Below are 27,174 nucleotides of genomic sequence, written 5' to 3' on the forward strand. Positions count from 1 at the left end.
TTCCCAGTAACGTTCTAAAGACAGAAAGAGAAATAAAGAAGGGCATGGTCACAGTTGTTTAGAGAAACTGATATAGATACTTAAGGAACTTCACCAACCAACTTAAATTCTAAAGAAAGGAAAAGACAGACATATGTATGTAAGATGGAAACAAAGCAAAACAACAGAAGATGATTCAAATCTCACTGCCATAATAGTGTTTAAAGTACCATAGTTCAAAATGAGTATTGATTGGAGAAAACTAAGAATTACAAAATATTTTCTTTCAATTATATTAGTAAAAAGAGAAGTATCCAAAATACCTCCAGTCATTGTATGAGATGATAATTTCTGGAAACAGATACTCAGTTTTTGCAGTTCTTATTTTCATTCCATGTTCTCAGCTAAAAAATAATTGTTTTTAGATTAGAAAGTTCAAAACAAATATTTAATAGAGTTGATATTCAAATAAATCAAACATTGGTCAAATTATCTTTTTCTTGTGGATGTTCCTTCTACTGATAATGATTGTTACTCATTCATGCCTGGATGTCCTATGGGCTCCTTTGCCTGTGTCTCACATAAAATTGGCCCCCCAGGATCTGTCCAAATAGCTAAGAGTATTTTCTCATCTTTTGAGACATTCATCATTGCTTTCTCTTGCCACATAGCTAACCTATCTTTTTTGACCATACATATTTTAATGTTACTATTTATTAATTTCTTTTCAACTCCTTGTTGTTTATGTATTCACACCCATCATGCACCTCTTTATTATGTATTGTGTGATTTGTCTTCGAGACCAGAACTTTCCATGACTCACAGGTTAAAAAAAAAAATCACTCTAGGAATATTGGCATTAAAAGTTGAGCTTTTTTTTTTTTAATTCTGGGGGAAACAGAAATAACTTTAGGGCCATCTAATAAGTTTTGCAATTTGCTAAAATTGTTACCCAAGTAGATAACTAGGGAGACAGAACTTTGATTTTGTTTAGGATTAGAAAAGAGGTTCTCTAATGTTCCTTCAAATGTCAAAATACTGTTATACTGTGATTCTTTTTTATTGGGTTTCTTCACTTGTTAACATTATTACCCACCCTTGTGAGGGTATGTTTAGGAATACATTTACCTATTGATAGTCTTTCCATCTACTTATATAGCAGATTCTTCAAACTTATGTCTAAAAATGCAGTATTTTCTAATGAGAATGGTACTAGACATGTTTTAGGAAATCTGGGTATGTGTTTTAACTGACATTGCTCATGTCATCCTAGATATAAATCTTAAATTTTCAAGTTTCCTCATCTGGAAAAAATATTACTTTACTTGTCTTGTTTACAACATAGTTAATGGAATAAAATTCCCAATGGGAGTTGATAAAGTTAAATTTTTAGTTTTGGGGAAAATCTTTTTTAAGTGACAATTAGAAGTTGTACCAAAGTCCTCTGATTTCAAATCAAACATTATTTTCACTGTAGCATTATGCTTTTGAGATCAATCAACCTGTAAGTGGCAAGATCATGCTTTTAACCCAATACTTCAGCATATTGGCTCCTATTCTAGCCATAATTTCACTATGGCAATCTTCCCATGGCTTTCTTCATGAACTTCTTCATTTGTCTTAATTTTCCTAACAACTTACCTTTGTGACACAGTAGTGATCAAATGTAAAAGGAAATTCATTCCCCAGTGGATAATTGGTCAAAGGACATTAACAATCAGTTCTCAAGGGAAAAGTTGAAAAAATTTAATCACACAAAAGATTTCTTTAATCATAAACAAATAACATGCCACATGAAAATCAAAAACATTAAGATTTCATTACATCCTTTTTAATTTGTCAACAATGATAAATGATGGACATAGTAACTTTGGAGAGGTAAAAGATATACTTGCTAATGTAACATTGGTAGAGTTTTCAATTGATCTATCCTTTCTGGGTAGCAATTTGAATTCATTACAAGCGTAACTAAAATGTCCATACTGTTTGACCTAGAATTTCTTAGAAATCCTCCTACAATAAAATTCAGTATTGAAGAACAAAATTATTTTTAATAATGCTTATTAAGGTAGCAGAGGACTGGAAATAAAGTAGATGAAATGTCTAATGAAACTGCTATTCATAAATGTATTGGAAAATAAATGTAACAATCGCATATGAAAAATTTAGAAAATAAAGGGATATATTCCAGATCATTCATATTGAACAATAAAAGCCACAGACACTGAAAGTCTACATAAAATCTCTTTGCTTCGGATTAATTTGTTAGGGAAATGAGAAGTAATAAACTATGTACAAATATGTTTTCAACATCAGTCTACCCAATCATGTCTAGTCTCTTTCCTTCCCTCTTATCCTCTGGGAATTCTAGCTGATCTGACTGCACTCTGAGGGGCAGTGGATAGAAAGCAAAGGGGAATATCTAGGAGAGATAAATCCTTCAAGCTGTAGGGGATCCTGGCAGAATTTGCCATCTCCTTGGAGTTCATTTGTGGATTCGGGTGTGACCAGAACTCTGTGTATTGCACAATCTGGGTGAGTTGGGGTCATGGAAACTAAAGGTATTGGGAAATGGGAGAGAAGTTGAAAAGTGATTGGCAAGAATCATTTGGATTTTTGATAGCAACTAGAGATAAACATAGTTGAACATAGGCTCTAGAGATGTAAGACTTAGAAATAGTCTAGTCAAATTATTATGTTAAGAAATAAGTAAGTGAGGATTAGAGAGAAATAAAAATTTGCCCAAGGCAAGGTCTTAGAGTTATAAACAGCTGCTTATATAAGCGCCTGTTAATTGGGATTCAAACTTAGATCATCTCAAATGAAAGTAAACTTGTTTTTACATTAACCTTTCCTATTGGTATTCCTCTTCCTCCTTTTATGTCTTTCTTCTTTTCCACATCCTTCAAGGCTTAGTTCTAGTTCTATTACCTCTATGTAAAAAGTCTACTGCCTTTTGACACTTGCCTTTATTTCCTCCTTTTCTTACCTACAAAAGTCAATATTTATGTGCAATTATGCACTGTTTTATATTTACCTTATTCACATGTATATACTCCAGTTCTCAGCTAAAGTATAAGTATCTTTTCTTCTTTTTTAGTTCAGAGAGAACTCATATATCATATTAAATAGATACATACTAATGAATTTGTTTATTCTTTCCTCTCTACTTAAGATTCCCTTATGTTCTTCTCTAAAATGTTTGTTTTCATAATTGAGATCTCTATATCTTTTGTTTCTATAGCCCTCTCTTTTTTTTGTCTTCATTTTCTTTTTTCATTCTTTGACTAGAATGAGTAGATTTCATAATAATAAAAGTTTACATGTATAATATTTTAAGATTTGCAAAAGGCTTGACATGTATTACTTCCTTTGATACAACAATAATACTGAAAGATAGGTGATATTTTTATCTTCATTTTATGGCTCAGTTAATTGAGGCAGAAAATGAATAAAAGACTTGGAATTGTCTAAGGATCTATTTGAACTCAGATCTTCCTGATTTCAAGTTTATTGCTGTATTTATGGCTTGATAACATCTCTAAGATTCATTTGACTCTAAATCCACCAGACAATAGAAGACAGTAAAGTACTAGACAAGTGCGAGATTTGAAGTCAGAGAATATTTGCCTTGAAATCTAACTCTGCCTCTTATGACCTAGCTAAGTTACCGAATATCTCTATGAATCAGTTCTTCTACAACTGGACTAGATGATCTCCAAGTTTCTTTTTGGCCTTAAGTTTACAAATTGTTTTTAATCAACTGGTACTGTAGAAAAAGATCACTGGACTGGAAACAGAGGTTCTGAGTGTTAGTTCTGACTCTGCCCCTAACTAGTGATGAGATTAGGAGCAATCAACTTATCTGTTTGAGACTTTTTACTATTAAATACAATTAATCAATTATAATTTATTATTATTTTATTAATATTATATTAGTAGTTAAGTTAATATTACTTTCCTAGTTCAGAAGGCTGATAGGAGACTCAATGGGCAAATGTCCTCTGGAATGAAGAGAAATATGTGTAATCAGAGTTTGATAGCTTTGAAACCTAGCGAGGAGGCATTAACTAATAGGAGAGGGTGGTCAGCAATCTCAGGTGCTAGACATATTCCATATGTACAGTAATTGAAAGGGGAGGCACTAGATGTGGTGATTAGAAGTTTACTATAGAATTTTGAAATTTTTCTATCCTGATTATGTGGTACAATGGTTAAAATGTTGAAAATGGAGTATTCAATCCAAATCCAAATCCAGCCCCCAATACTTGATGGCCTGTGACTCCAGAAAAGGCACTCAGCCTTTCACAATCTCAGCTGCATATTATTTATAATAAGTATAAATTCATTAATTATAACAAATTATTTCATCATTATATATTGTTATATATTATTAAAATTATTATAGCATCAGTTTATTATTCATGAAATTCATGAAATAATAATAATACCTACCTTAGAGAGTTGTTTTGAGGATTAAATGAGATACAAGAAAAAAGCACTTTGCAAAATGTAAAAAAGTTATATAAATTTAGCTAATATCATTAATAATGAGCCTGGAATCTTATGATAAGAAGGAAGTCACTATATGAAGTCAAAGAGGATTATTGAGGATATATGAAGCAAAAGGATTTTTGAGCATAACTCTATGCTGACTAGCTGACATTATGCATCATAAAAATATATTACCTTTTGGTAAGTCCTTTTAGCTAGATGTTTGAGATTGCATATTGAAATCGCATGCTTCCCAGATGTGTGAGAAAACACTAGTAGGGTTATTTCCTGCTCTTGGTTCTGGGGGTTTGGAGAAGACAGAACTTTAACAAGACAATTTCATATTTAAATGATCTGGATTTGAAGTCAAAAGGTCTGGGTTTGAATCCTGACTACCTGCAGATGTTAAACAAATTGCTTAAACTATCTGAGCTTCAGTTACTTTTCTAGTATAGCTTATGAATTTTAGCATTTGGAATCAGAAGGATATAAGCACACATTCTACTTGAATGGTATGTAACCTTAGGCAAATGATTTAACCTCGGGTAAGTTCCAATTTCCTTCTATGAGAGATGACAAGATAATAGCAGCAACCTTACATGTTTGTCTTAATGTTCAAATAAAATAAAATATGTAAAATGATTTAAAACTTTTAATAATATTGTATTTTTTACAATTATGTATAAAGATAGATTTCAGCATTCATTTTCTATAAGATCTTTTTTTTTTTTTATTAATAATAAATTTTATTTTATTTAATAATAACTTCGCATTGACAGAATCCATGCCAGGATAATTTCTACACGACATTATCCCTTGCAATCACTTATGTTTCGTTTTTTCCCCTCCCTCCCTCCTCCCCCCCCCCCCAGGATGGCAAGCAGTCCTATATATGCTAAACATGTTGCAGTATATCCTAGATACAATACATATTTGCAGAACCAAACAGTTCTCTTGTTGCACAGGGAGAATTGGATTCAGAAGGTAAAAATAACTCGGGAAGAAAATCAAAAATGCAAATAGTTTACATTCATTTCCCAGTATTCCTTCTTTGGGTGTAGCTGTTTCTGTCCATCATTTCTCCAATGAAACTCAGTTAAGTCTCTTTGTCAGAGAAATCCACTTCCATCAGAATACATCCTCATACAATATCGTTGTCGAAGTGTATAATGATCTCCTGGTTCTGCTCATCTCACTTAGCATCAGTCCATGTAGGTCTCTCCAAGCCTCTCTGTATTCATCCTGCTGGTCATTCCTTACAGAGCAATAATATTCCATAACATTCATATACCACAATTTACCCAGCCATTCTCCAATTGATAGGCATCCATTCATTTTCCAGTTTCTAGCCACTACAAACAGGGCTGCTACAAACATTTTGGCACATACAGGTCCCCTTCCCTTTTTTAGTATCTCTTTGGGGTATAAGCCCAATAGAAACACTGTTGGATCAAAGGGTATGCACAGTTTGATAACTTTTTGGGCATAATTCCAGATCGCTCTCCAGAATGGCTGGATTCGTTCACAACTCCACCAACAATGCATCAATGTCCCCGTTTTCCCGCATCCCCTCCAACATTCATCATTGTTTTTTCCTGTCATCTTAGCCAATCTGACAGGAGTGTAGTGATATCTCAGAGTTGTCTTAATTTGCATTTCTCTGATCAATAGTGATTTGGAACACTCTTTCATGTGAGTGGTAATAGTTTCAATTTCTTCATCTGAAAATTGTCTGTTCATATCCTTTGACCATTTATCAATTGGAGAATGGCTTGATTTTTTATAAATTTGAGTCAGTTCTCTATATATTTTGGAAATGAGGCCTTTATCAGAACCTTTAATTGTAAAGATGTTTTCCCAGTTAGTTACTTCCCTACTAATCTTGTTTGCATTCGTTCTGTTTGTACAAAGGCTTTTTAATTTGATATAATCAAAATTTTCTATTTTGTGATTGGTAATGGTCTCTAGTTCATCTTTGGTCACAAATTTCTTTCTCCTCCACAAGTCTGAGAGATAAACTATCCTATGTTCCTCTAATTTATTTATAATCACGTTCTTTATGCCTAGGTCATGGACCCATTTTGATCTTATCTTGGTATGTGGTGTTAAGTGTGGGTCCTTGCCTAATTTCTGCCATACTAATTTCCAGTTATCCCAGCAGTTTTTATCAAATAATGAAATCTTATCCCAAAATTTAGAATCTTTGGGTTTGTCAAACACTAGATTGCTATAGTTGACTATTCTGTCTTGTGAACCTAACCTTTTCCACTGATCAACTAATCTATTTCTAAGCCAATACCAGTCTATAAGATCTTGAGTTCCAAATTTTTCTCCTTCACTCTGCTTCCCCAAGATAGTAAGCAAACTGGTATAGGTTACATATGTCCAAAATAATTTAAAATTTAATGTGCTGTGTAAATGTTAGTAGGAGGAATGTCAATTTTACAATCAATTTTACAGCTGTGTCCCCGATGTGGAGGTTTTCTTGGCAAATATACTGCAGTGGTTTACCATTTCCTTTTCCAGTGGACTAAGGTAAACAGAGGTTAAGTGACACACAGTTTGTAAAAATTTGAGGCTGCATTGTAATTCAGATCTTCCCAATTCCAGTTGTAATACTCTTTTTACTGCGCTATCTAGATGCTTCTAGTAGAAGGAGCAGGGTCAGGAAAATAAAGAAAATTGACTATTTGATCAATTAGGGCCCCTTCAGTTCAATTCATTTCAACAAACATGTGCTTTTAAAAATATAAAACACTGCTTGCCCTCAAAGATCTTACATATTATTTGGGGGAAAAGAATAAGAACATAGATACATATATACAAAATACATTCAGAGTAAATTTAAATAAAGGTGATAGCAAGAGAACAGAAAATATCTAAGGGGTATTTGAGTGATACTTATTTAAGCAATGTTTTGAAGGATGCTAGGGAATGTTGAGAGGGAGCATTCTGGTCTAGGACTTATTAATTGTAAAGGCTCAGATAGGATATTGGGCACAGGGGAAACATGGAAAAAACAAATAAACAAGAAGGTCCCTTTGGCTAGATCATAGCTATCTGTGAGAGGATATGAAAGTCTAGTCTGGAAATAAAGACTGAAACCACACTCTGAATGTCTTTCAGTGCCAAGCAGAGGAATTTGTATTTTATGTTAGAAAAACTGCAAAGTTACTGGAAATTCTCAAGGATCAGTAAAATTTCATTTTTGTATCTCCTGTGGAAATGTATAGGACAACATAGAAATTGAAGCAGTGACCAGTTAAGTCTTGTTTCCAATGATCTATCTAGAAATCCCATATAATTCTGGGCAAGACTAGAAACAAGATACCTTATCTTATTTTCTGCTGAAGGCTCTGAACCATCACTATAGCTTAAGTGACTAGACACTACAAAATGAAACCTTACTGCCATGGAATACATGATATTTTGACATAAAAATATGCACATTAAAAGCATATTAAAATTATCTTCTTAGTGCCTCTGTATGTTGATACCACATCTCTATATCCAAAAACTATATGATTGCTAGTTTGCTTAACACTCTTCCTAGAACTGAAAAAGAACTTTTTTAATATAGATAATTGCAAAAAGAGAACACTGGGAGAGGTTTTATTTTATTTTTTTTTATTTTTACTATATAAATATGAACAGAGCGGAAATTTGCCTTGTTTCTGATTTTGGATACTGTCTTTGGTCATTTCCCTATGCCTTACTATTGAAACTTTCTTGTTTAGTGACATTTCAATAAAAAAATACTAGAGTGAACTCATGTGCATTTATATTCTTCTATAATTTGCCTTTAAAAAAATTCTCTCTTTCCTTTTAGATTTAGTGTCATGCAGATGTTCAATGGTACCCGTTACCAGCCAGTCTATTTCCTCCTTTCTGGTATCCCAGGGTTGGAGTCTATGCACATATGGATCTCCATACCACTCAGTATCATGTATGTGGTTGCTCTTCTGGGAAACTGCATTATCCTCTACATTGTACAGAAAACTCCTAGCCTACATGAGCCCCAGTACATCTTCTTGTCCATGTTGGCAGGAACAGACATGGGCATGTCTGTGTCCACATTGCCCACAGTGCTTAATGTCTTCCTTTTCAATCGCCCGGAGATTGAATTTCACAGTTGCCTGGTCCAGATGTTCTTCATCCACACCTTCTCTTCCATGGAGTCTGCCATCCTTCTGGCTATGGCTTTTGATCGCTTTGTGGCCATACGTAGCCCACTGCATTACACTATGGTCCTGACCCATTCTCGGATCATTGGGATGGGGCTGGCAGCTGTTATGAGGGGTGTGGCCCTGATGGCACCTTTGCCCATACTACTCAAGCGACTGCCCTTCTGCAAAAGCATCATTCTCTCGCATTCCTTTTGTTTTCATCCTGATGTGATGAAGCTGGCCTGTGGTTCCATCAGGGTCAACATTATCTATGGCCTCGCCCTGGTACTCTGCTCTTTTGGCATTGACTCGGTATTCATTGTCCTCTCTTATGCCCTTATCCTGAAGACAGTTCTAGGCATTGCTTCCCAAGAAGGGCGACTCAAAGCACTCAATACCTGTGTCTCACATATCCTCACTGTTCTCATTTTCTATGTGCCACTCATTGCTTTGGCCTTGATCCACAGAATTGGCAAGTACCACTCCCCTCTTCCCCATGTGACCATGTCCAATAGCTTCCTTTTCCTCACACCTGTTCTCAATCCATTGGTGTATAGCATGAAGACTAAGCAAATCAGAGCTGTTTTATTAAGGCTGTTCAAGACCAGAGAAGATGAAGGAAAGGGAAAATCAAGTGCTCACTAATGTCACTATAGTTATTTATTCTCTTGGAATGGGCTGGGAATTAGAGAAGAAGAATGAAGAGCAGAATATTTCTCTCTGAATACTCTTTCTTTTCTCTTTGAAATAAGATATATCTCCTTCCTAATTCCTTAGTTCACAAAATATTAAATCTAGAAGAACATTTGTTTTTCTAATTTATGAATACTTAGATTATGACCTGACAATAAGTTCATGGATTTTAGAGATCCCATGAAAATGTAACTTTAATATTTTGATAAATGAATTTCAATATAATTATTTTATTTTATGATTTATTTTATGTATTTGAAACATTATTCTGAGGAGTTCATATTCTTCACCTGTTAAAGCAGTACATGGTACAAATGGATTAAGTATAAGCCAGTTTGACAAGCTCATTTCAACTGTCCTATTCTCCCTGTTATATCAACACCACCTTTATTCAAATCCTCATAATCTCTTGTCTAGAAAATTACAATAGCTTCTCAAGCAAATTCTTTAATTCAAGTCTCTTCTTGACTATGTTGTCCTCTTATCTGTCAAATGATTTTACTTTTGTTCATATCTGACCATATTATTCCCCTTGCTTGTAGGATACAGTGTAAGTTCCTCTTTTTAGATTTTAAAGCCCTTAATAACCCAACATAATATACCTCTCCATCCTCATTAATCATTATTTCACTTCTTGTACTCTAAGATCCAACCAAATTGGCCTTTTCTCTGTTCCTCATATATGGCACCATGCCTTCCATTTCTACACACTTGAATTACTTAATGACTGAAGAAACACTCATTTTTCACTCATGCAACACTGAGAATCCCTTACTTCCTTCAAATTGCAGATCAAGCTGAACCTTCTATAGAAGGCAATTCCTGATTCCTCCAAATTTCTAGGGCCTTTACTCCTCAAATACTATATATTTATTCTCATTGTTTTATAATCTTGTGTGTACTTATCATCTTCTCCATCACCATGTATGCTCCAGAAAAATAGGGGAAAATTGTATACCCTGTGTCTAGCACCATGCATGAGATATAGTAGTTATTTAATTCATATGTGTTGGTTTATTGATTGTTGATTACAGATGAAGAAACTGAGGCTCACACAGAGAGAACTTGACTTGCTCAAAGTCACTTGATATTAAATAATGGGGTTATAATCTGAACCCAGTTTTTATTCCATTGTAAGACTTAACAAATTCTCTTTCATTCACTCCTATACAAAAATAGGTCCTGAAAGACTATGTAGTCAATATAGAGGAGAAAGGGTCTTTTTATTTTTAATGTTGAATGTTTCAGAGATTTGGGTGTCATTGTGGCACAGGGGCCATGATAATCATTCCAATATGAGCTGCCATAACAACCACAAGGAAGGGCCCCTTAATTCACATGCTGAAAAGTAGAAAATTTCCTTCCTTTGGAAAATAGGGTGAAACCAAATTCATTAAATCAGACTTTGTTAAAAATGGTCTTGATGTGATCCAGTTTGTGTACAGCTATATGTGTGTATACATGTGAACATCAATATATACCTATATGCATGCAGTTGCATATATGGGCATGGATATGTTTCTTTACACAGTATATATATATATAATATATATATACATATACACACACACGTATGTATGCAAATTAAATGTATGTGTATAAAGTCATGATGTGTGATTATGTGTATATGTGCCAAAATATTATCCTTATAGATATGTATACACACATGTGTGTGGTTATCTGGGCATGTATATATACATGATTATGCTTATATGTATAAAGTGTAATTACATGGATATCCATTTATGTTAAGGACCATGTCTAGGTGAAGCGCCAGGTCAGTTCTCCAAAAGCCCCCACAACTGTGAATCATAACATCTGAAGGAATTGCGGCCTTTTCCTTACTCAAATGTTGTTTCTGAATTGAAAACAAAATAAATCAGAAGCAAGAGGGAAGAGGAGAGAGATCAGAGAATGCAACTGCCTCTCAGTCTCCTTGTATCATTATCATCCTCTCACATTCTGCTGGTGAGAATTAGATCCCCAGCAGCCACTAGCAGTTTGTTCCTGTAACACATATACATGAGTATCTACATATCTCTGCATATATCTGAGTGCATTAGGCACATTAGTTATATGTACATATATGTAGCATTCATAAAGGAGATTCCTATACCTATTGTTATTGTTATCGTTTAGACATTTCAGTCAGGTCCGAGTCTTTGGGGTTTTATTACCAAAGATATTGGAGTGGTTTGGGATTTCTAGCTCATTTTGTAGATAGGTAGTGAGGCAAATTGGGTTAAATGATTTGTCAAAGTACACAAAGCACATAAACTTGAGTTTTCCTTATTCTACAATTGGCACTCTAGACATTGTAATACCTAGTTGCTATTAAGATACTTTCTGACTCTATTTGCATGTCTCTCTCTCTCGCTCTATCTCTATATATATGCATTAACATACGCATATATGCATATATACATATTTTGCACTATATGTGCATGTTCATGCAGTGTTCTGAGTTTAGCTGCATCAATGTAGAATTACACATATGCACATGTGGACTACTCTGTCCAATAGATTATAACATATTTGAGGGCAGGAAATATGACATTATTGTCTTTATTCTGCAAGTTCCCAATACAGTCTCAAATATCTAGTAAACACTTTTCAAATACAATAGAGTTAAATATTTCAATGAGTATATGTGGATTCAAATGAATTAAATGTGCTCACATATTAATTTCATTTATTGCAAATGTATACAAAGCACATAGATACATTTATATATCAATATTATATATGTATATTCAAATACAGTATCTTGCATAAATATATTTGAATATGCCTATTGTATATATATTTATTCAAATACATTTAGGTTAGGGAATATGCACATATTTGTGCACATATATTGTCATTTGACTTCTCATGTATTTATTTCTTATATTATTTTATTTAAATGAAATCACATGCACATTTACAAGGCTAATATGTACTTATGCATATTCATTTGAACCATCTGTATATATTGATTTATGCTTCGTACATGTATTTGTGAATAGATTGTATGGATATGTGTCTAAATCTGTGGGTGAGCTACAATGAAGAAAGAATCCCTAGAGTTAAGATCGCTCGATTTATTGCTGACCTCCTAAAAGGAGTGATTTCAGAAATATTAAAAAGCTTTGCTTCCAGTCTGTGACTAGTTTCTGAATATCCTTGCTAGTGGAATAAGTAAAGGAAATTCGTAGTGAGTCAAACTGTCTAATAGTTGTAATCTATACTTTTAGCCAAGTCCGGGATCCCAACATGAGGGATGACCATGAATTTTGTGTTTTCACATGATGACTTTCTTCTTCTATTCAGTATACTTCCTCACCCATATCCTAACTGCTGAACTGGGAATGAAATAAATCAGAAGCAAGAGGGAAGAGGAAAGAGGTCAAAGAATGCAATTGCCTCTTAGTCTCCTTGTATTGTTATCATCCTCTCACATGAAGGGATCTATCCTTTAGTTGTGTGGTTGTTATTGAGGCAATTGGGGCTAAATGACTTTTCAGGGTCACACAGCTAGGAAATGTTAAGTATCTGAGGTCAGATTTGAACTCAGATCCTCTTGATTTTAGGGCTGATGCTGTATCCACTGCACCATCTAGCTGTCCCTCTGCTGAATTCTTTATTCAATTTATGGAAGCTTTTTTCTTAATCCATTTGTCTTTTCTAAGCTCTAACTTATGTGGTTCACTGTGGTTTCTTGTTTTGCACTTTATTCTCAAACAAATTAAACTCGTTTAGTCCAGACTCAATAAAAACCTTTTATATCAATTATTTTTATCACTATATGATCATATTTCTCCTGATTCTGGGACATATTTCTATTCTACAATACATTACTTTTTATATAAATGTGTTCCCAAGCTTATTGCACATTGTGAAAAACACAGCCCACTGAGCACAGATCAGTTCTGACTAATAATTGTAAAAACAAAATTGTCCCAAACTAATCATTATATCTTCATCCCCTCTGGTTGGTCTTTGTTCACCTTAATGCATTTTTGAAATTCTATACAGAGGGGCAGCTAGGTGATGCAGTGGATAGAGCATCAGCCCTGAAGTCAGGAGAACCTGAGTTCAAGTCTGGCCTCAGACACTTAACACTGCTTAACTGTGTAACCCTGGACAAGTCACTTGACCCCAAATGCCTCAGCTTAAAAAAAAAAAAAGAAAGAAAGAAATTTTATATAAAATCCTTATCAAAGAAAGGAATATAGGGCACTAAAATTAGAGAATCTATGCCCAGTTTTTCTTTAGGATGTTTAGAAAAAGATTCCTTAACTCTTGGTCAATCATTCATCCACCCCAGGTTATGTCCTAGGCCATCTTTTCTTTTTTCTGTAGACTATCTCATTTGGAAATTTTATTTGCTCCCAATAATTTAAGTTTCATCTCTATATAGATGCTACCATAGACTCTCTCCTGACTTATACAGTTAAGGGTTTCTTACTGTCCCTTAAATATCTCAAACTGAATACTCTGTAAGAATATTTAACTCGACATTTCTAAAACAGAACAAATTATTTTACACATTAAAATATTCCTTCTCAAAAAGTGGTTGTATAACACAATTCCCAGTCCATACTATGTACTTAGCAAATATGAATTATTTGTTTGCAATGATTGAATGAGATAATGCATGTAACCTAAAGGAAACAGTTTTTTGGTGGTTGATAGCCATTAAAAAGATGGATTGGCAGATGACAGCTCTCAACTGAGTGGTGATCATGTGCTCAGAATTTTTTTGAGGTGCATCTTAAATCAAAAATAAGAAAAGCTCCTTCATAAGAAGAGTTCTGCCCGGTTATTCCTATATGACATCTATCTGTGAAATGGACTTGTAGTTAAATAATTAACTGTTTCAAGTCATTCTTCTATTTGATGATACTGGATTTCTCACTTTACTTATTTATTAATTCTCTCATTCCATCATTCTCTGAAGATACTGATATTATTTTCTGTTTGGTGTTGAAAAAGATACAAAAAAGCATCAGACAGAGTGTCCATTTCTTGGCATTTGTGTTAAATTGGGAAAATAAAGCAGACAAAAATTCAAACTCATTCAATTCAAAACAATTTGCTGTCTGCTAATTAACTATATAAAAGATCTACTTGCTGTATGTTTACTATGCTAGTGGTTCAGATTCATTTCTAGCTTTAGGTTTAAGCGTATATGAAAAGACTTCCTGGAGAAGGTAGCTTTTGAAATATAAAAAGTCTTGAGTTCTGGCAGGTATAAAGTTTTCTGGTAGTTTTACTTGTATCAGTTTTGTTTCTTGAAGTTGATTGAAAGCTCTTTGGTGAAAGGTATTGTGTTTTCTACCTCTTATATATTCCTTAACATCTAGTTTGCAATTGTAGCAGTGTTTATAGTAAATACATATAATAAATTTTCTTGAGTTTTATTTCATAGAAGGGAAAGAAAGTAAGAGACATGAAATGAAGGGTCATAACTCTCGTAAGTAATAAATATTTAGTAAAGAAGAACAAGAATTTGAACCTAAGTCCTCTGTCTTCAGGCCCAGAACTCTCTTTTATATGATGCATCTTATATATCTCTTCAGCATTCTCCTCAGTGCCCATCAAAAGAAAGGCTAGTCAGTGCTCATTAAGTGTTTAGTGATTTTCTGGATGATTTGTTAGTTCATCATTTAAGAATTTCTTGGAATGTTTCCATTTTCATCTCTTCTTCAGTGAAAAAGCCTGAAAAGTATTTCCTGCTGTCCCAACAGATTGACTATTCCTCTGGACAGTTTTTAAATAATAACCAGGGGAAATGTGTGCTCATCAGTTGTTATCTACAGCACTCCCACTCTCCCCATTATTTATGGATATCAGCCATCCCTCATATTTATTTTATTTCTACACTCAACTTGTATTCCTTAAGGAAAGTATCTAAATTTAAAAACCCCTTTAAAATCTTCCTACCCCACAAGGATAAGAAGAGGGACAAGGTCATTCTTTTTTTTTTGCCTGGTACTTTGCCACAGTCTAAGCAATTAAGTCACCCAATCATAGAATAAAATAAAGCAAAGAGAGTTAGAACAAGAAACTTGATAACTCTTCAGATTCTCCTTGGTATGGATTCATAAGTCAGCTGGAATTAAATAACTTGCCCACAGTCACAGAGCTAGTATGTATCAAGTATCCAAGGCTAGATTTGAACCCAGTGCTCAAAACATTGAGCCATCTAGCTGCCCTGGTATGACTATCAGTAACAAGATATATTGACTTTACAAAGTTTTGTAAACTAGGTGTGAGTTGGAATTTCATGTGTGCCTGCTTTATTGACATAGAATATCAAAAGTCTGGTGTTCTTCTGGTTTCTTCCTAAGACCAAGAGGAAGAAACTCTTCCTACTTAATCTCCAAAATCCAAATATCAAAGTCTATGGGTACAAGCTCACTTCCAAAGTTAGAGCACAGTGTTAATTCCTTATAAATATTCACCTACAGCTCCATCCATCCTTCAAAGCTCAGTTCATTCTCCAGCTGTGACTCTCTGAACCCAGAGTCGTCTCTGTAGAGCAGTCTGGATCTGCCGGGACTTAAGACTGTAAACCAGAGGATTAAGAAGTGGTGTGAGGAGAAGGTAGATATTGCTCATGATAGCATAGAGGAGTGGGGGTGTTCCGTGGACATAGCGATGCATCACAGCAAGGCTTATAAGAGGGAGGTAAAAAATAAGCACCGTGCATAGGTGGCAAGCACAAGTCTGCATAGATCTCAGACCCCGGTCACTAGCTTCCAGCCTCAGGATGGTGGTCAAGATTTTTAGGTAAGAGGCTATGATGAAGAGTGCATCCACTGCAAATGTGGAAAGCACAAAGACCAGCCCATAGGCACTGCTGAATGTAATGTCCCCACAGGCCAGGGTCAGCAGGTCTGGGTAGTAGCAATAAGAGTGGGAAAGAATGTTGTCTCTGCAAAAGGAAAAACTGCTGAGGAAGAGGGTAATGGAGCCAGCAGTGCAGCACCACGTATGAAGGCGGCTCCACCAAGGCAGAAAATAGCACGGTGAGTTAGGATGCGAGAATACCTCAGAGGGGAGCAGATCGCTACCAGCCGGTCAAAGGCCATGGCCACAAGGATTCCTGACTCCACAGAGGAGAGTGTGTGAATAAAAAACATCTGAGCCAGGCAGGCATCCAGGCCAGTCTGATGAGCACCAATCCAGAAGGTGCCCAGGACAGTTGGTAATGTTGACAGGGATAGGCCCAGGTCAGTGAGGGCCAGCATGGCTAGGAAGTAGAACTGAGGCTCACGGAGGCTTTGCTCAGTCCTAACAAGGACAAGGAGAATAGAGTTTCCTATGAGGGCCATGAAGTATAGAAGACAGAAAGGAATGGAGATCCAGATGTGCAATGTTTCTAGTCCAGGGATTCCAATAAAGATGAAGGCAGGCTGATCATCAGTAGTGTTGTTAGGAACCAACATGGCGGAAGGCTATTAGAACTGGGGTTAGGAAGTTCCAACACCTAAAATTAAAAATAAGAAAGCTAATAAATTGAACATATTTTGGGGACAATTCTCACATGAAAGGGTGTCAGTGAGGAAAGGGAATGCTAGTCTAAGGACATTTGACTAATCATTGAGCTTTTCAAATATTATCACCTTGGCACAATTATCTGGGAAAGCAGTCAAAGACATATACTTCCCTCAGTTTTCATATGCTTCATGGAATCTGCAAGATTGAGTAACTAACATTTACTATGAGGAATTTTCAAGTAAGAAATCTTCCCTTACTTACCAACCTATTTTCTTCCATTTGTAGTCTTATAAAATTATCCAGAAAAATCAGAATCTTAGTACATGTCAGAGGAAGAAACTTAAACTCAGCTTTTCTTGACTTAGCTCTGCACTGCCTGCATCACATTATGCTTTCTACATAAGTTGCTTAAAGCACAGAGTACTCAAAAAGATTGTAAAAAGATCACTGGTTGTGGAACTCGAATGATGTGTATTCAATCTTGCCCTACCACTAGTGCAAATTGTAAATCACCTTATGATTCCATTTCTTTTTCTTGTAAATAAAGGATGATTAAACTTCTATTATGTACTTCCTAAGATTGTTTTGAAGCTTAAATAAGATGATGGACATAGAACACACTGAAATCAAAATGCCATGTAGTTGAATTGTTTATCATTATTCTCCACTTAAGATTCACTCCAATGAATAATCATGGCATAGAGGTAGCATGAATTTTTGAAGACTATAACAATGATCTGGATAGTCCAGAAATAGAAAAATTTTATCTGCATGTCTACTAATATATTCTATGTCTGTTATCCCAGAACTATCTGTGTGAATAAAGGCATGCCACTAAAAGGCATACCACTAATAAATTTATGGGATTATAAGAAGTCATAAAGTTGGTCTACTAATATATATAAGACCCAATCTACATTAGTGTGCTCTGCCTTGTGCTAACATTACAAGACATTACAAGATACAATTCTTGATTTCCCATATCTAACATAGGATATAACAAAGAACTAAACAGTTTTCCATTTCATAGAAAGAGAAATGTCAGATGGATGGTGGAAGAGAGATGCAGAAAGTTGGCAAAAGGAAAAATCTCTTGCTATAAATTGATGTTTTTAAGTGGTGAGTGAAGGAAAATAACTGATCTATCCATAAAGAAGATAAGAGAAGTGAGATTTCTTGAATAAGATAATATTTTAGTAGGTTTTAAAAATATGAGTGGCAAAGATTACAAAAAAAGGAAAATGATAAATGTTAAAGAGGAAACACTGTTAAACGCAAGCTTATTAATATATATGTGGAGCACCTGGCAATAGTTCCAAACATTCTGGAAAACAATTTGAAATTTTATAAAAAGTTAATTATAAATTCATATCTTCAACTCACCTATCCCATTGCTAGGCTCATAACCAAAAGAAAAGGGGGAAAAAGCCTCTCTTTTTCCAATAGATTAGAGGAGGTAGAATTGTGCTATTGTTATGAATTATTATATGAACTTTCATACAAGGTCATTACTCTCAATTTTACTTTCTTATTTTACATTGTTACAGAAAATTTTTCACAAGTGGGAATAATCTGTAAACAGAAAAAATGAGATACAATAAAACTATAAGAAAAAAAAAGATATGAGGAACATGAAGTAAGGAATATATAAAATTTCCTTTAAACCTTCAAAGCCATAGGTATCTATCTTTCTACATGTTTATAATAGCCCATCAGCCTACTGAGGAGCCCAGGTATATCACTGTTTTCAATATCTGTTTTCAAATTCATTTCGCACAAATACTGTTGACATATGCAAGTTACACAAACTTTCACATCTTTAACATCTGTAAAAGAGTGATATAATACATCTTATATTCCCTGATTGTGTGAAGAAACAACTCTGTCCATTTCAAAGCATTTACCAAAATAAATTATTATTTATTTTACTCTTTTTGCCACTTTTTTCCTTCTAATTATTTATATATATGCTCAGATATCTCTTCCAGTCTATTCAGCTAGAATATTCCTTTGTCCCTCTTTATAGCTAAGATTCTTTAAAAAGTTGTCTATTATTACAGCATATCTATCCCTATTAGCTACTCCACATACTCACACCCCTCTAATCTAGGTTCTACATCTGACACTTTATTGAAACCAATTTCTCTAATGTTAACAGAGATCAATCTCCCTCTGCAGCTTTAGATTAATTGATTGATTGATTACCATTTTTTCCCTCTTGCCTCAATTTCAAAGTCCACATATTGTCCTTTTTCAACTCCTATATAAAATCAATATATTTTCTCTTTCCCTGGTTCTTTGTTCCTTTTCAACCTCTTAATTGAAAATTCTACAACTGTTAAAACTTGATCTTGATTTACTTTTTTACATGATCATAATTAGCAATCTCATCCACTCTCACAGATCCAGCAATCATTTATATACAGGTCTTTACAAAACCTTCATATCTGGCCTTGAATCTTTTCTGAACTACCAGCTTCTCATCTCTGGCTGCTGATCAGATTTCTCCATCTGTGTGTCCTATCAGGAATTCAAATTCAAAAAAATCTGATTCCTTTTCTACAAAATTTTCTCTTTGCTTTATTCATATTATTATTTGGCTCTATCTTTTCAAAAATTTTGGAGGTAATCTTTGATTCTTCCTTCTTCCTTTCCTGTCATATCTAGTCAGTTATAAGTCCTATTTGTCATACCTCTTAACATTTCTGGCATTCTTTAAGATTTAGCTCTCCTCTAATTTCCCAGACTTAATTCACAATGTTCCCTTTCATGCATTCCACATTTCAATCAAATTGTGCAAAACTTCGCCACTTTAATAAGTGTTATGGTCTACTCTCTTTATGGTTTTGTTTATATTTCTTTCAATGCTAGGAATCCCCTTTTTTCTTTTTGCATGATGTATTATTTATCCATCCTTGAAAGTCCAACTCAGACTCCCACTCCCTCATGAAGCCTTTTTTCCTTGAGTTCCTCATTTATTAACAATATACTCTTTGGACACCACACAGGATTGACTGCACCTCAGCAAAGCATTTATCAGATATTGGAATTATTTGTACTGATATGTCCTTCTAAACTTTAATCCAAAGGATCATGACTTTCTTAAATTTTGTTATCTCCCCCACTATCCCAAAAGGGTTTTCCATTCAATAAATGTATATTGGATTACTGGATACAAATATACTCCTTGCCACCTATTCTGCTTTTTTTTTTTGCAGCTGCTCATCTAAAAAACTTAATCCTATTTAATTTTCTTAGACTGGCTATAGATTGTAATATTGATCATGAATGGGACACCTGTTGTCACTTACCTGGGTTTGTAGTAAGAAATCCCACCAAACTGTAGTGACTTCCTAGATGAATTGCAGAATTTTAGTAAAAGTGTGTGTATTGTGGTAAAGGAATGTTCAGAGAAAAATGATAAACTGGGTCTGTCAGGGAAAAGAATCAGAAATGACAAAGCTAGACATAAACTTATAAATTATCTAACAATGCCTTCTATCCCATCCAGTGCTCTATTTAAAAAATAGAAAATAGGCTCAGAGAGGTGTGATTTTCTTAATATCACACATTGAGTCAGTCCTTTCACATGAACAAGAATCCTGCCTTCTTAATTCTCATGCTGTGCTGTTTGAGATGAACAATTTTGGAGTACAGCTCCCTAGACTAGGCACAAAGATTGAACAGACAAGAAGAGAAGTCCTCTCTAACTTCAAGTTGCTCATCATATAGATGTTAAAGTACCACTCGTAGACAGGTGGAAGCAATGACTAGAGCATAGTATAGTAGTGTTGATTACATAATAAGACAGTGTAGAGAAAATAATTAAACCCAAGGGACTGTCAAGCAAAGAGCATCAAATCTTCATCCACTATGGGAAAAAAAAAGGTTAAAACAAACTGTTGCCCAGAGGAAAAAACACTGGTGCCCACCAGCTGAACATTCCAATCTATTAGCCTTTCCTTTGTCTTTTATCTTCATATGGAATCCTAGTATTTTGAGCCATATTAAAAGTTTCTTTCTTTATCTGCTAAACCTAGTAATTCATATTCACTCCAAATTCCTAGTCTAGTATATTTCATATTCTCTGTTCCCACCTCTCAGATCTCAAGAAATCTTTACTTGCTTTCTTTCAACCTTTTCATTCTCCTGTATGTCATTGTCTGTTTTGTGCTAGATAGCGTATATCCTTGGTTAAGGAAATAAATCTTTACCCCAGATGGAAAGGATCTCACTTGAAGCTGAATATAAGGGAAGATGGAAGTTATAGATAGAATCTGTACAAGAGATTTGAAGATTCTACTAAGATTAACTAAAGCTGTATTGGTATAAAGAGTTTTCAGTGTTCAAATAACAATTATTTATATTCAATGACATACCTAGAAATATTGGTATGAGGAAATAGTGGTCTTCAGGGCAATCTTTTAGATGAGAGGTCCTTGGGGAATTACAATACTTTGTGTCAAGAGACCACAATTGGTGTCTAACTCCAAAATGAAATAGCTCTTAATCTATGTATACTGACTTCCTGTGTTAAGTCTCATCTAATTTCCCATGTTCTATAGGAATGTTTTTTCAATTTCACTTAATCCCAGAGTTTACCTTCTCTTAATTATTTTCTTTCTTTAATGTGTATAGCATATTTGATCATATTTGTTTGCTTATTTTCTGCCCAATTTGTTTGTAGTTTTCTTAAGATCAAAGACAGTCTTTAACTTCTTTTTATAACCTAGTATTTAAAATTATATTGGGCATATAGTAAGCACTCATAAAAGTTAATTGCTTGACTGAATGGTGGAAACTCTTTACTGAACTTAATTTTTATCATATGTAATATAGGAATAATAATTTTGATATTTTGTAAGAGGGGTCTCCAGTGAAATTTCAAGTATTTAATGCTTGACTCTAGTTAATATATGATTATTTTAAAATTTTAGACTCAACTTAATTGTTTGTTTTTAATTGTATTTTATATTTTCTCAATTACATATAAAATGCTTTAAATTACTATTTATTAAAGAAATGAAAATGAAAAATATCTATTCACTGTTATGGAGTTATGAACTCATTCAACTATTCTGGAGAGTTATTTGGAATCATGCCCATAGGGCAATAAAATTGTGCATACCAATAATTGTATAAATATGTATGCATATTGAATTTAACATATATTTCTACCATGTTTAACATATATTGTACTACTTGTCATCTAGGGGAAAGCGTGGGGAGAAGGAGGTGAAATTGGAACACAAAGTTTTTCAAGGGCTAATGTTGAAGAATTCTCCAAGCATATGTTTTGAAAAATAAAAACCCTTAAATAATAAAAAGAAAAGAAAAGAAAATACTCTTTGGTCTAGCAATATCACTACTAGGTCTGTATCCCAATGAGATCAAACTGAAAAGAGAAAGATCTATATGTTCAAAAATATTTATAGTAGCTCTTTTTGTGTTAACAAAGAATTTGCAAATGAGGGAATGCCCTTAAATTTGGGGCTGGATGAACAAGGTATATTATGTTATTTTAAGGGAATATTATTGTTCTATGAGAAACAATATATGGAATTTTTCAGAAAAATCTGGAAAGATTTATAGGAACTTATGCAATACGAAGTGAGGAGAAACAGGAGATTATTGTATGTTTTAATAACAGTATTGCAGGATAATCAATTTTGAAGGATTTAGCTCTTCTCAGCCATTCAATGATCTAATCCAAGACAGCAGAGTTGTGATGAAAAATGCTATCTTCCAGAAAAAAAAATCTCCTAGAGTCTGAATGCATTTCATCCCCTACTCAATCTTGAGAAGATAAATCATTTGATATACAATATTCATGTTTAGTTACATGAAATACATTTCTAATAAGCCATGTTGGAAAAGGAAAAAAAATCTAAAAGAAAAGAAAAAGAAAGTAAAAGGATTGAATCGATTATTATATTAACATATCAAAATCTTTCTGGGATTTTAGAAAATTTTTAATAAATATAAATTAGAGGTAGACTTACATGAACTAATGCAGTATGAAGTAAGCAGAAATAGAATAATATATGCAATGATGACAATAATCTACATAGAATGGCATAATCCAGTAAAAGTCCAAAGACATCCAAAAGCAGGTGGATAAAAGGGAGAAAGACTATGCTACTCCCCTATTTAACTGCAGGTTTTGGAGCTCACAACTCTATCCTTCAGTCAGAGAATCCACTCAGAAGGACAAGGGATACTATGAAATATAAGCACCAAAGATGATTGAAATTCAGAGGATAATGATATTTATCAATGATTAGTGTCTTGAGACAGGAATGCATCTTCCAGATGTTTAAAGATGTTCAAAAACAGTACAAATAATGGATAATGGAGAAAAATAAAAATGGTAATAGATTAATTGTATGGGAAAAGGCTTGGGTTCTTAAGAAATACTAACTGAATTAAGGATATAAAAACTTGTTAATTAAACAAGAGATAGAAAAGACACATGAGTTTTAAATGGATAGTATCAATTACATTGAATTAAAAATATGTTGTACAAATAAAATCAAGAAAGCCAAGATTAGAACAAAAACAAGTTGGCAGAAAAAAATTTATAGACAGTTTCTCAGATAAGGCTCAAATCAATTACAAAGAATCTCTGAAGGAAGATGTTATTTAAATCCAGAGAAAGAACTAATAAGTAGAAATATGTACAATCTTTTTTTAAAAACATATTTACACATATTTAAGCCTAATGCCAAAACCAACTTCTCTATAGGAAATAGGGAGGGAGAGAGAAAAAAAGTGTATAAGAAAGAAAAAATAATTAGAAGGAGGAACAACAATAAGCAAAGTACTTTTGAAAACACATAGTATTTATTATCTAGATTTAGAAAAAGGAAACAGTGTGAAATGGGAAATTCATGGTTTCATATTGAATCCTCTTTTAATTTTCTGTAGATAGAAATTTTTTTTTGCCTTTTTGTATTTAAGTGCAAAATTAATTTTTAAAAAGAAAAAGAAATGCATATTCCAAGATTAAAGTTTGGTTGATATAAACCATTTTCTAGAACATGACCCAAAAATAATAATAATGAACTATATTCAAAAAACACTTGACATAATAGACAAATGGGGAAATATATGGTAGCCAAAAGATATATGGTTTTCAAATATAGCTTTCTTTGTAAAACTACCAAAATAATAATGAATAATTATGAGTAATATCACCCCATAACGTAGAGAAACATTGATGGGTAAAATGAGGTTAAAGAGAAATTAGGAAGAAATTCCAAAAGGGATGGAGATACAAATAAAAGAAAAGAAATAAAAGATATGCAACAGCCTAAGAAGGCTGTATATGTTTTTATGGATTATCACAAATAAAATAGGTAATCACTGGTAGATAAGTTCTGATATGTGAATCACTCCTGAAATGAGGAGTATAATCAGTATTATAATTGAAGGGAAAGAGAAGAAAAACTTTTGGAACTTTGATAGTTTGTCTGATAGCCAGTCCTTAATGGGATAACCAACTAAAATTATACACATACAGCTACACACATACATACATACACATATGTGTGTGTGTGTATATACATATATATATACATATATATGTGTGTGTGTGTGTGTGTGTGTGTGCATGCGCATGCACATGTATACCAATTTATGACCTGAAAGTATAAATTCAAAGTATATAAACTATAACTTCAAAGCAAAAGATAGTCTCTTTACCACTGTCCATTAAAGGAAAAAAAAAAACTTACATCCACAGTATGAATTCCTTCCAAATAAAAGCTAGTTGTACAATACATCATCAAACAATAAAAAGCAAATAAACCTCTTTATCCAACTAAACAGTTAACAAGAGTTAGAAATATTGTGCATTTTAGAGTATGTTAGAAAATATTCAAAGTAAAAGAAATGTCTAGATGGAAGCAAGATGACATTTCAGCTCAATGAATAAAAAGGCTTTTGTTATTTAAGGAGAAATTTTATGAAATTCTAGGAAAGCAAGATGAAAATCAAGGCCATTTTGGGGAGTCATTTGAAAATCATTGCCATATCCAAAATCTCTCCATTTGTTTAGAGTTGGTTCCCAAGAGAATCTTTATACAACCAAGCTTATCTCTCTAAGAAGAAAACATCTCAAATCTTTCTTAAATTCACATATCATTTTTCCTCCTCATTCAGGGATGCAGCTTTTGTCATCATTCTCTCTACCAAATAAAGAAAATATCTTTTAGAATACTGCAAGTTGGCATAGCACCCAATGCAGTTTCTGTTTTCAAGGAGCATCAGTTATGATTTGGGAAGGCAATACATAAATGGATTCTGAAAACTGAATTGGGAGACACATCTTTTGATATGAATTTAAATATCAAAATTTACTGTAGGAGTGAGGAACCAAGCACAATAAGCCCAAAGGATAGCCATCAAAGTCTTCAGTAGTTTCAGGGATTGAGTCTAGTTTATACTAAGGGTGATGTAAAGGAGAACAATAAATAAAAGAAAGATTAAAATACTTTATTGGAAACATTTTTCATCCAGTTATAATCTACTGTACAGGTAGTCAGATTAAACTGTTTTAAAGGATTATAGATATGTACCAGAAAGCTTTCTACTATCCCAAGTTTGGTGCAATGAGCACAATATCCTCTGAAAAAAAAAATGACTTTTAGTCTTTACTATCATCATGATTTTTTCTTGAATTCTGTGCTTGCTTTCTTCTAAGATAATAACAATGATCTATAGAACTATCTCTTTTTTTGTATGTTCAACCTACTGTTTATGGTAAAATGGTCAGTGAAAATATTTTGTTGCCATATTTTTCTAGGAAGCTTTAATGACTTAGATGTATGTGCAGGACTTACCTCAAGAAGAAAGTTTTTAAGGTTTGATTTTTCTTAACAAAAGAAATACGTTTTACCTACAAATAACAAACCAAATGGATTCTTGAATTCCCTGTCTTGAAATGGCTAATATATAGTCCATTGTAGAATACTACTTGTGAAAACCTGCCTCTCCCCTCCTCCCCCCACTAATACCATCATCAAAGATTATATTAATTTTTACATTAATTTGTGTGGTTGAGTTTTGGAGAGATTTTTTTTTGGATGAATAATTACTTCAAATATGGAATTCAATTGGATGTAAAATATATTAGGTTTATCTTATCAGTATGTATGAATGTATAGACATATGATATATAAATATAGGGATATGTTTATGGTAATAAAAATGAATGATGAATTGAGTCCAAAATTATAATTAAATTAGCAGAAGGCTAACAAGTTGGATTGCCTTCATCATATTAGAAACTCCTTCAAGGATTATACATTTCTGAAGCAAAGACCATTTTTTTTTACTACCTGCATTATTACTAATAATGCTGGATGGCTGTGAAAGGTGGAATATAAGAACATCCCTGTGTATCTACCTTATAATCTTCCCACTATCATCAGATCAGGTGATGAGTAATTAGGTTTTCTCTTATTATAATTTTTGTACCTATTTTCACTTACCTCCAAAAGTTGTAAGTAAATCCTCAATATTCAAAACAGAATACTATAAAGTTCAAGAATATTGAGGTTGTTATTCTCCCACAAACTTGAAATAATAGGGTGATTTTGAACCATGATCTCATTAATAAGAGAAACCCTTCTCCACCTGTCCATTACCCTACTGCTGCCTCTTTCCTTATGTATTTCTTTTCTTCCTGGAGCTGAAAAATATTGAAAGTTTATAAGGGGATAAATTTAACTGATAAACATATTAGTGGGAATCATGCATTAAGATATTTTGCCACAATTTTAAAGATAAGGAATTGCAGGCTCTAAAGGAAAACTGAAGTTTGTTTTTTTTTTTTTTTTTTTTAACATTATATACATTTCTTTAATCCTTGGAATCTTACCCATGGTGGTTAAATCTTCTCCATAGTTCTGTACATTGTGGACTTGAAATAAGTATTCTTTTGGTTGAATCAATGAATTTAATTCAATTCTTTGCCAATGTTACTACATTTTGGACAGAAATGATACTTTTTTTCTTAATTTTATTTGTGTTTAACCTTCTAAAGGAATTCAAATATTTCCTATGACTGTAATTATAGACAATCTACTTCTCTCTGATTATCAGATTCTTTACATATGAAATAAAGGATTTAGACTAGAAAATTTCTAACCTTTTAAACTCTGGACACGTAGGCTTCTAATTAAATTTCTTTGTTCTTAAGTTTAATATTGATCTCCTTGTGCTGTTATTCTTCTTAACAAATAGATCCTATGTCTGGATTCTCTTGTCTTTGATTTTAATGCCAAATATCCCCATGATATCTTTTATATCAAAAAAGAATTGATTATTCTTTTGTTTTCCATTATATGAC

At 33.4% G+C, this 27,174-nt stretch overlaps 2 protein-coding genes across 2 annotated transcripts; one reads left to right on the plus strand and one right to left on the minus strand.

The window, feature by feature from the left end:
* The first annotated feature begins 8,312 nt into the window (after nucleotides 1-8,312).
* On the plus strand, nucleotides 8,313-9,284 carry LOC127557450 (olfactory receptor 51I2-like). The gene has a single exon (XM_051990768.1). It carries the CDS (start codon nucleotides 8,313-8,315, stop codon nucleotides 9,282-9,284), a length of 972 nt encoding a protein of 323 aa, XP_051846728.1.
* Nucleotides 9,285-15,812: 6,528 nt separating this feature from the next.
* On the minus strand, nucleotides 15,813-16,768 carry LOC127557451 (olfactory receptor 51F2-like). Its single transcript, XM_051990769.1, is given in 2 exon segments — nucleotides 15,813-16,282; nucleotides 16,285-16,768. Coding segments are annotated over 2 exon segments (954 nt in total).
* Nucleotides 16,769-27,174: the final 10,406 nt, after the last annotated feature.

This window comes from Antechinus flavipes, chromosome 3 (genome assembly GCF_016432865.1).
Source record: "Antechinus flavipes isolate AdamAnt ecotype Samford, QLD, Australia chromosome 3, AdamAnt_v2, whole genome shotgun sequence".
Taxonomy (NCBI): domain Eukaryota; kingdom Metazoa; phylum Chordata; class Mammalia; order Dasyuromorphia; family Dasyuridae; genus Antechinus; species Antechinus flavipes.